The sequence below is a fragment of the Dermacentor silvarum genome, chromosome 5 (genome assembly GCF_013339745.2).
Source record: "Dermacentor silvarum isolate Dsil-2018 chromosome 5, BIME_Dsil_1.4, whole genome shotgun sequence".
In the NCBI taxonomy this organism is placed as follows: domain Eukaryota; kingdom Metazoa; phylum Arthropoda; class Arachnida; order Ixodida; family Ixodidae; genus Dermacentor; species Dermacentor silvarum.
In genome coordinates this window covers 22,679,358-22,689,281 of record NC_051158.1, presented here as the reverse complement: position 1 = coordinate 22,689,281, position 9,924 = coordinate 22,679,358, and the positions used below count along the sequence as shown (strand labels likewise).

The following is a 9,924-nucleotide window of genomic DNA, read 5'->3' as shown; positions in this document are numbered from 1 at the left end:
CAGTTGTGTGCGCAGATAGTTCTATTGTGTAAGCTGGCTTTCCTGCAGTGCGTTTTCGGCGCTCACGGACGAATCGGTGAGGCATAGAAAGGTTTGCTTTAATAATAATTATTTCCATCCTTGGAAAACTACCTTTGGGTTTGCCATAAGGCTCTACTCGCGTCACTTTGATTGGCGAAAACGTTTTATTGCTAGAAGTAGAACTTTCGATGACTTTTTAATCGATTGAATTATAGTTTGTTGTCTCTGTGATGAAAAATCCACGACAAACGGCCATCTGGCTTCAAAGTATTTTCACTCATAGTTGCTCGCTGCGCATCAGTTGCCCATGTTTAACACGGCTATTTTTGAACGTCGTCTAATGGAGACTCTAAGGAGATGTTTTAGGCTAAGCTTGATTAATAAATTACAAGCATGGAATGCCAATAAGGCTAGTCATATGGCGAGCTGTGGAGTGGAGTAAAAAATAAAAGCGCCAGTATCACCGACAGGTAGCGCCATCAGCTTAAAGAGAAATAAAAATATATGGAGATGTATACGGAAAATGGGTAGAATAAAAAGCATTGTCATTTCATTTTATTTCGGCCCATTTACAAGCAAGCAAATGGAGGGAGCCGAGGTAAAAGCTTCTAGTTGGCAGCTTGAAGGGGTCCCTGGCCCCCTTTACATATTTAGCATGTACAACACAGCCGAGTAACTCGAGCAGGCTAGGTGATTATTTGTCGATGCCCCGTTTCAGAGGGCAGGCAGGCAGGCAGGCAGTGAACTTTATTTTAGGTCCTGAGGAGCGACTCCGAGAACCCCTTACGGGGGAGGAGCCACCGCGGGCCGCTCCCACGTTGGGACGGGCAGGCCGTGCCTGACCGCCGCGTCGTGGGCCCTCTGGACAGCCCGTAGCTGAGCGGTGAGGTCGGAGATCTTGAGCGCCTCCACCCACTCTTCTTCCGTGGTGAGATTATCGTGGTCCCGTAACGAGGAACACCGCCAGAGCATGTGTTCTAAAGTGCAGAAGGGATCGCCGCAAAGAGGGGATGCCAATACATAATAATAATAATCACCACCATCCCATGCCAACACTATAATATATTCGAGGGCCTATACCACAGACATTATGATTCTATGAATGATCGAGTTACCGTTGAGTCAAGGCGCACCATATAAAACACATAACCATCAATGTGCCGCTAGGCAATTATGCGGTTTATAAATAAATACTTCTCCAACGTTTGCCTCATTCAGAAAGCACAAAGAAGATTGATGTGACATTTCGTCTGCTGCATTTGCCTTTTAAGCTGGTTTCCGAAGGCCTCGACAAAAAAGTGAATACGCCATACGAAAATCGCCGCGTTTATCTATCGCACCACGCGGGCTGCGGTTGGCCTCGTTTTATCGTGAGGTGTTCTCTCTGGAAAATGTTAACAGCTATTGTGAAATGACTCTGATATTAATGCGAAAAGATATGTCCCATGAGGCAGAAAAGCCGGCGTTGTCCGCAACGAGTGGCAGGAAAAGCATCAGCGTGGATTAAGAATGATTAATGTGGATTGAAGTGGAATAAGGTAGATTAAAGTGGATTAAGGTAGAATAACGTGAATTAGGGTGGATTACATGAATGAAAGTGTAATAACGTGAATAAAGGTAGACTTAATTTAAGGTGATAACTTAGAGAAGTCATAATGGTTTCGCATTCAGATCACGTAAGGATACTAAAGTGACTGCCAACCTTTATGTTCATCACTTGTAGCAGTGCTTGTACGCGATGGGTACAAGCACTGCTACACGTCCTTAGCCTCCACGACATCCTGGAGCCGTATCTTTTAACAATCGACCCATTACATTTTCGTCGCTTTCAATTTTAGTTGACGCGAATGACCGGCGCTGCCATTATTGCCGGGAACGGTTATATTCGGCTCCAAGGCACTAAGTGGACAGCGAGTTCTATAGCATACTTGCAAACCTGTGAACTTCAAAAATGATAAGGTCCCACGGACACGACAGCTAAGCGGAGAGGGGAGAGAGAGGGTGGATGAGGGTGGCACTCATTCTTCTTGTTTTCAAGCGAAGCTTGCTGTTGTTGTTGCCTTGAAACATTGGCTCACAAGTTTCGGTGGCGTTGTAGCACGCAAAAACTCGCGTGTGGCGCATACCCGCATTGTATATGCGGGTATGAGCCAGGGACAAAAAAGAAAGAAAAAAAAGTTGTCGCAATTTCACCTGAAAGGCGAAGCATCAATTGCGATAGCAAATTTGTAGAGAGCTATACGGAGTAATGATATTAGCTTTATCAGCTGTATAAACTTGGACATGCAGCAGCACCGGCAACACGCAGAACTGTTGTCGACGCCGTCGGCGTTTTGCCCGCGTTCGCTCAAAATGCGTGCGGCGTTGGTGACTGTTGCCGGATGATAAGTGGTTCTTGAGGGAAAGGGAAAGGTTGGCGCTATCTTCTGCAGCCCTTGAGGGAGCACGGCTCAGCGCCAATTGCCGGAGCCTCTGATATAAATAGGCACTTGGTGCCGCAGCTAAACGTCGCCTCCCTTCTCTCCCCCTCCCCCCCCTCCCCCACGCCCTCTCGCGCGTCGGAAGAAGGCGCGTTTGCTCTACATATATGGTGATTGTAAAGGAGGAAAGAGACGCCTACTTCTGCAGCCCTTAAGGGAGCACGGCGCAGAACGCGCGTTTGTTCTCCGCCGTGCGTTCACTCCCCGTGAAAGCGCGCGTCCCTCGCGCCCTTTCACTCGCACATACAGCGTTCGGCGCTCGGCGACGATTTCATCTCCATTGACGTCATACGGAACCTCACGGCAACGGCGACGCCGATGGCAGAAATCTGCTTTTGAGTGTCCATATAATTGCTATCGCAATAAAACAAAATGTAGCAAATCAAAGTAAGCAAAGCAATACCACAAGATCGGCGCTCCACGCCGTGCCGTCGCTGACAGCTTCGATTATAACGGCTCGTAAACTGTATATAGGAAAATAATTGAAAGATGGGCGAGGTGGTTTGGTTGGATGATGTAAAAGACAGCGCAAGCAAACCAGGGATAAAGTGAAGAACAACACAATAAAATGCAGTTGCGAGTTCAGCGCCCGTCTTGAGCTTTCTGAAGAAAAAAGTGGTCGCAGTTTCACCTGAAAGGCGAAGCATCAATTGCGATAGCAAATTTGTAGAGCTTTCTGAAGAAAAAAGTGGTCGCAGTTTCACCTGAAAGGCGAAGCATCAATTGCGATAGCAAATTTGTAGAGAGCTATACGGAGTAATGATAGTAGCTTTATCAGCTGTATAAACTCTCTCAGCAGTCATGTGATGGCGTCGGCAAACGCGGTGCACGTTCCGGCATGTGTAAATGGCTGCGTAAGACGCTGTGGCCGCTCCCCCTTAGAGTACTGCACGTCTCTAACGCGTTTGTGCTAGCGTCCCCTTAAGCGGGAGATCCGATGATTCCCTCCGGAGCTTCGCCCACTCATCATCATTCACCCCGTGGATATGCTGTGATTTTTTTCCTGCGCAGTATACCACGCGGTTCTTTATTCTATGGGTATACTTTGCCAGGTAACGATCGAAAACACGGTCACGTGTACTGGTCTTGATTTCAGAAGTGTGAGCCACCGCAATCGCGGACAAATTTGTCAGTGAACGCAAAGCTGCAGAACCAAGAGCGCATGAGAGTGCTTTCTGGAAATAGATCCACATTTTCATCCGCGTTAGTGTACGCAGGGGAAGAGGGGAAAAATAAACGTAGTTTTACAGCAGCGTAATTGGACAAAATACACCTCAGTGAGTTTTAGATTTGAATTATTTCTCTCGCCTTCCGCGATTGGGCAAATGCAACATCATCGCACGTGGACACTGCTAAGCCGATTCACTTACCTGCTCCCAGAAATCAAAAGCGATGTCAACTCTGCCGGACTACGTGGCACAGTAAGACATGTACAGAAGCTCCGCCCCCTTAGCTTATCATTCATTGCCACAGAAAGGTTTTTCCGTAGGTGTAGAGTGCATGGAAACAATTTTTTTTTGTCCTCATAAATAACGACGGCAGCGCCGTTGTCACGTCACGTTCTGCAACATTTCTGTACCGTGGCCGTTGGAAGCATCGGCCAGAGTCGTGCGTAAGGAACTTCCCACACCTGCGACTTTTCACAGCTCGTTCCTCTGATTCCTGGAGAGCAAAGTGTTTGCCCGACAAGAGGCGTCAGATGAGCTTCGAAGTCCTGCGTCTGCACGCCAACCAAGAAGCGCACGCCTTGGACACGCAACTCATCGATAACCATGCGGCGTCGAACGCTAAAGAACTCTTCCTCACCAATTGCATCCTTGCCGACCCGGACGATCTGTACCGAAGCGTACGCTCGTGCTCGGAACTCCAGGCCTTACGGTGCGTCGCATCCACACTCAGGCCTTGCGATCTGCTCACGTTGATGTTGAAAAGGCTTCCGCATCTCATGGAAGTCGAGTTGTCGCTCGTGTCCGAAACGGGCGTGGCCTGGGAGACAGGGAACATGGAAGAGATCGCGTCGCAGAACCCGGACGCCAAGGCTTACAACCTGTGCCTCATGTACGTGGAAATCGGCGGCACCCAAAACTTACAGCTCCTCAAGGTGCTTCTGAACTTCTGCCCGAACCTGACCAGGTTGCACGTGCACTTTGTAAGCGGAAACTTGGGCAAGGCGATCGCCGAGTGCCGCTGTATCCTCGAAGCGCGCCCCCGTTTGAAAACGTTCACGTTCTCGTCCGAAATGACGCCGACTTCCATTGAATTTCGACCAGTGGGGCCACTTGGTTTCTCCAGTTATGCTAACTTCTGCGCCAACGTCACCTACCAGAGGTCCCCCAAATCCTGGAGCTGCGCTCAACTCCGCGACGTGGCACACAACTGGAAAGAAGGCCGCACCCTGCCGACGCAGCTTGTCCTGGTCGCCATTGACGACGAAGACCTCATGGTGGAATGGATTCGTATGGCCTGCCACAGGCACATCTGGACCTTCGTCCGCCATCTCTGTCTCCTGAAGTTCCCGGCAGAACTCTCGAGCGCGAACAAGCAAACGGGAGCTGGCGCCACGTATCACGACACTCTACGCCACTTCTTCTCGACTGCCGCCAAGAACGTCGTCGAGCTTAACGTGAGCTCGTTTCACTTCGGCCCCGACCTCGACCTGACGCAACTTTTCCTGCGAGATGCGTTGAAGTTCCTACAGTCGCTCTCCGTGTCACCCTGCGGTCTTAGCCACCCGTTAGCGCTGAAGCGTCTGGCACAGAGCTGCCCCGGCATTGAAGACCTGGACTTGCGTGTGGACAGACGGGGCGGCTTGATCTGGTGTTCCATCTGCGAGAGCGAGTTCCGCTTCGAAGCCGAACAGATGCGGCTCTTTTGGCGTACTGGCCCCTACTCACGTAATCAGAGACAACTGGCTAGACTGACCCTTTGCGACTTGCCGAAGCTGGCCTCTCTGCAGTTTCTCGAGCTGCTGCAATGTCACTACACTGCGTCTGTCCAACTGTCTCAGTCCGCTGCACGCGGACTACATGAGTTTGGGCCGGTTGCTCGCTAGAAACGGCGAGCTGCGCTTCTTGTTGCTTCGGGACGACGCTCTGCCGCTCGGCGAAACGTCTTTGCTGGTGAGTCGGTTTGCACCACGCTTTCAATGCCGTTAGGGGACGTCATGTGACCGTTGCGTCCTCGACCTGACGCAGGCAGTACAGAAATGGCGGTGTGTGTGTTGGTTCGAAGCGCAAGCAATTAGTCTCCCGGAAAATTCCTCCGCCCTTAACGGCCCAGGAAGCAGGGAAAGAAACAAAATCTACTATGTACGCTGTATTCCTAAGGAAATACCACTCGTATCGTTCTTAACTAACACTGAAGAAAAGCCACTCGCTATCATGACGTTGTTTTTATAGAGGGTGTTTCAGCTGTCATGCTAAACTTCATAAAATCCACGTGTGGGAGTTACGAGAATGACACTAACTCATAGTATACAGTGTTCGATGTCCTTTTGAGCATTTCAAAGCATTTTTTACTTTGAGCTTAGCTTCTTAATTAACAATAATTAACCTATTATTAAAGCAGTGATTTAAACGGAACATACTCAACGCAATGTAGAAGTTATGTACTTCTGTTGAAAAATATCCAAATCATGTCTTTCCGTGATGATAGCTGCTGTGGTTTTCATTTTTCCGGCCTCCAAAGAAAGCGCCCGCGATCAGAAAAAGTACCACGTTATTACCTCGGCATTAGTGTCCTCTAATGCTAAGAAAGAATTGATGCTGCACACAGACGGAACGCATAAATAGGCCGCAAGAAAAAAAAATTACAGATGGCCAATCCACCGCCAAAACCTCCTCGCCCTTTACGCTGCCTGCGAATAGCAAAAACACTGCCAGAGCTTCAAAAATTGCAACGCGTAATCTACTGCATAGCCCAGTGCTTCAACGGACGAAGTATCTCGGCAAAAGTGCAAGCTAGCCAAGACCATTTTATTCGCTTCCAGTTAGTATATGAAATACACCGGGGACATATAGGCGGGAAAACACAAGCAATTAACTCCCAAGTTGTTTTGAGATGGCAATTATATGGACGCGCCCCAGGTTTATTCCCGCTGTCTTCGTCGCCGTGATGTTCTCTATAAAGTCGAAGTGCGATATCGTATGCTGTGTGTGCGAGTGAACGCGTGCCAGGGTGAGCCGAGGATGGCGGCTCGATCTCGCGCGCGCAAGGGAGGAAGGCGGAGAGAAAGCGCGCCGTCTTCCATCGCGCGCCAGGCACCGGAGGGCGTTCTGCTCTGGCGGCGGCTGCGTCGCGGCTGAGCGCGGCCACGCGGGCCCTGACTTGAAAGCGAGCTGCGATGGGCACACAGTCTAGGCGCGCCCAGAGCTGATAGTTTCGCGTGCGCTGTGTTCTCGCCGCTTAGTTCGCGTTGAAGCGAGAGGCAGCACAAAGGTCATTTCGCTCGCTGCTGCCGCCGCTCTTCCGTATGCCAGCCTTTTTGACAGCGAGTGTCTGGGGTAACCGAGTGAAATGCGTTTGTTTGCCTGTACCATGCTTGGTTAATTTAGTTAATGAGCGAATGTTTTCAAGTTTATACAGCCGATAAAACCACTGTTCTTACTTCGTATAGCTGTCTAATAACTTGCTGTCGCAATCGACGCTTTGCCTTTCGTGCGAGACTGCTGTACTTTATTTATAAAAAATGCATTGTCATTCCGCTAAACGAACGTCAAAGTGAGATAGAATTGTAACAATTAAGTCAAGAAGCCCTCGAACTGGTCCCATGCGCATTTGTTCTGAAACGGGGGGAACATTAAGTCAGCTAGCGCTTGACTTCTTTTCCCGCCTTTGTCCCGGTGCGCGCCGCAACTCGTAGTAACATGGACCACCTGCTATCCCGGTTTCAAAACTCGTTGCTCAAGGCCTGTTCGTGCGCTAGGTCTGCGGGCAGCATCGATCATTCGTCCGTGGTATGTTTGAAGGATCCGATTTCGCTGAACGTAAGCGCGTGTTTTTTTTTTTTCGATTCTCGCGCGCTTTCTTTGCAGACCGAAGAAAAAATTAATGTTTGGATATTTCTCAATAGGCTCTACAACTCTCACATTGAAGATTCTGCGTTTAAATCAATACTTTGAAAGTTTACTAATTATTGTTAGTTTACTTCAACTCCTAGTAAAAAATTGAGTTCCTCAAGAAGACAGCCCCCCCCCCCTCCCCCAAACAGTACTTAGTTGGTCTCATTCTCAACTCACACATGCATGTTTTTGAAAGTTTGCCGCAACTTAGCTGAAACACCGTGCAAGTTTAGCATTGCTTCTTTGAGAGCGCATGGTAGGGTGTAATAATGAACTAGTCGAAGTTTTGAAGAAAAAAAAAAACACGAAATCAAACTTCTTTGACTACAGTCACCAAAGTGCGCATTGACGTTCTCAGCTGCACCCAGCTGCCTCGAGATACCGAAACGATCGGAGGTGCATTCTTCTATTCCAGGCTAACCTGTCCCTCATCGACAGCCTGGAGTACCTGTGCCTTCTCTCGGCGAAGCCAGTTTCGAATCACGTGGCCTGCAAGTTTGTGCTAGAGCTCGCTGACAAGCTGTCGCAGCTGGAGTGCCTGCACGTCCACTACCGGGTCGCCGAAGACGCACCCGAGCAGCGAGTCACGTGGATTCGACGAGAGGGCGCTGCGAGCGGCGGCGATGCCGGTTCTGTCTTGATTCGAAACTGCGCATGCGTCCTGTGCTCCACCGCAACGTTCATAGGGCTCGTCAAGCCGCGTAATCGTGATATCCGGGTAGGCCTGTAAAAAGAAAGCGGGCAGGACACTGTTTTTTTGTTCAAAGTTTCTCCTTTTGTATCGTATCGTACAACCGCCCGATTCTTGGCCCATCGACCTTTGTGGGCACGTCACGTGTGCCGAGGTTTAAAGGAGCATCATCAGCGTCATCGACAAGCGCTCTCTTTGTAAGGCTCTATGTTGGTTTTATTATAGTGTTATATTGACCTATTCAAAATGTATCATTACTGTTTCTTTTTAGACTATGACTATTTTGCTCACTTTTACCAGATTTGACCGTGCCGGATTGAGTCAACAGGTCACAATGCGTCACTCGGATGCCGGTTAGGCTATCGAATTCCTTAATCGTCGAAGGAATGTCCAGTGAAGAGGCAAGAAGTGAAGCGTGCGTTTTCCTCGTGTGCTGACTATGGACGCGTGCCGCGGAGTGACCGGCTCTTTCTGCACCCCTGCTTTATTTGATTTACAGTACCTACATCCCGCACTATCTTTTGTCCAAGCTAGCCAGGATGTTGAAGTGCATATTGACGCCGACGAGCACTGTCTTTTTCGCCTGATCCCGGGACGTTGCGCCCAACTTAACAAATCTCATTTGTGTGCATCTCGAGTTCTGGCTTGACGGGCTGTCGTTTTTCTTGAGAGTACTGTATAATCAGGGCTTGTTGTTTTCAACGCTCTTATTGTTTTATGTACTTGCGTCGTAACCTCTCATCGACTTCCTTTTATCCTGATGCCGAGTAGCAGACCAGAGGAGTCAAGCTCAGGCCGACGTCATTGCCATTTTTTTTTAGCTTTAGTTTTTTACGTGGGACTGTTGCCTAGCGGTGACACACCAGAAAATTATTTTTTTTTTCTTGCCGAGTTTCAGTTAAAAGCACGGAGTGTCTGGCTAAATGTCTAAGGCCAACGCTAGATCGTGGGCAGCAAGCGTCATTTACCGGATTTGGGCGGGAACAGAGGATGACGAAGTTTGGCACGCGATTGTTGTTGTTGTTACCTCAAAAAGGGGATTGTTCTTTCCGCAACCTAAATGTCGTATCACCACTATAGGGTTCGCGACCGTCCCGAATTTAGCGGGACTGTCTAGACTTCTGAGGAAATGTACCATGTCCCGCCCCGACCCGGTCGGGACGGCCAAATGTCCCGACTTTGCTTTTTTTTCTACTGGATAAGAACAAATAAACCATATTTTATTGTTATCATGTCTGACAGCTCGTTTGCACACTCTTTGTGTCTGTGTGTTCTGTTGCGTAGTCACACAAACGCGGTTTTTGTTTTTGTCGTTGTTCTAGCTCTGTTGTAGGCCCTAACCGTTCCACAGCACCTTTATCCGTATGCGAAACCGTGTTATAGTCGGGCAACTATACTGCGCATTTCTTGCGAACTGCGACAGAGTATTAGTAAACAAGAATTTTTAACTTTTTTTGTGTTTTGCACGTACAGATTGGTGGTTCCTGCCACTGAAAGGGTAAATCATCCCCCCCCCCCCCCCCCCCCCCGCGGCCCGTACCCAATTTGGCCACGCGAGCATTGGCAACCCTAATTACCACTCGGTTCGTGGTCTATCCCCCACAGTGGGTTTGTGCCATTAAACAACTAATCATCATCATCATTAAACCGCCCGCAGTGATGGCGGTTGCCG

At 49.1% G+C, this 9,924-nt stretch overlaps 1 protein-coding gene across 1 annotated transcript; it reads left to right on the top strand.

The window, feature by feature from the left end:
* The first annotated feature begins 3,659 nt into the window (after positions 1 to 3,659).
* LOC125945558 (uncharacterized) lies at positions 3,660 to 9,312 on the top strand. The gene is made up of 2 exons (XM_049667504.1): positions 3,660 to 5,620; positions 7,977 to 9,312. Exon 1 carries the CDS (start codon positions 4,201 to 4,203, stop codon positions 5,551 to 5,553), a length of 1,353 nt encoding a protein of 450 aa, XP_049523461.1. The 5' UTR covers positions 3,660 to 4,200; the 3' UTR covers positions 5,554 to 5,620; positions 7,977 to 9,312.
* The last annotated feature ends 612 nt before the right edge of the window (positions 9,313 to 9,924 follow it).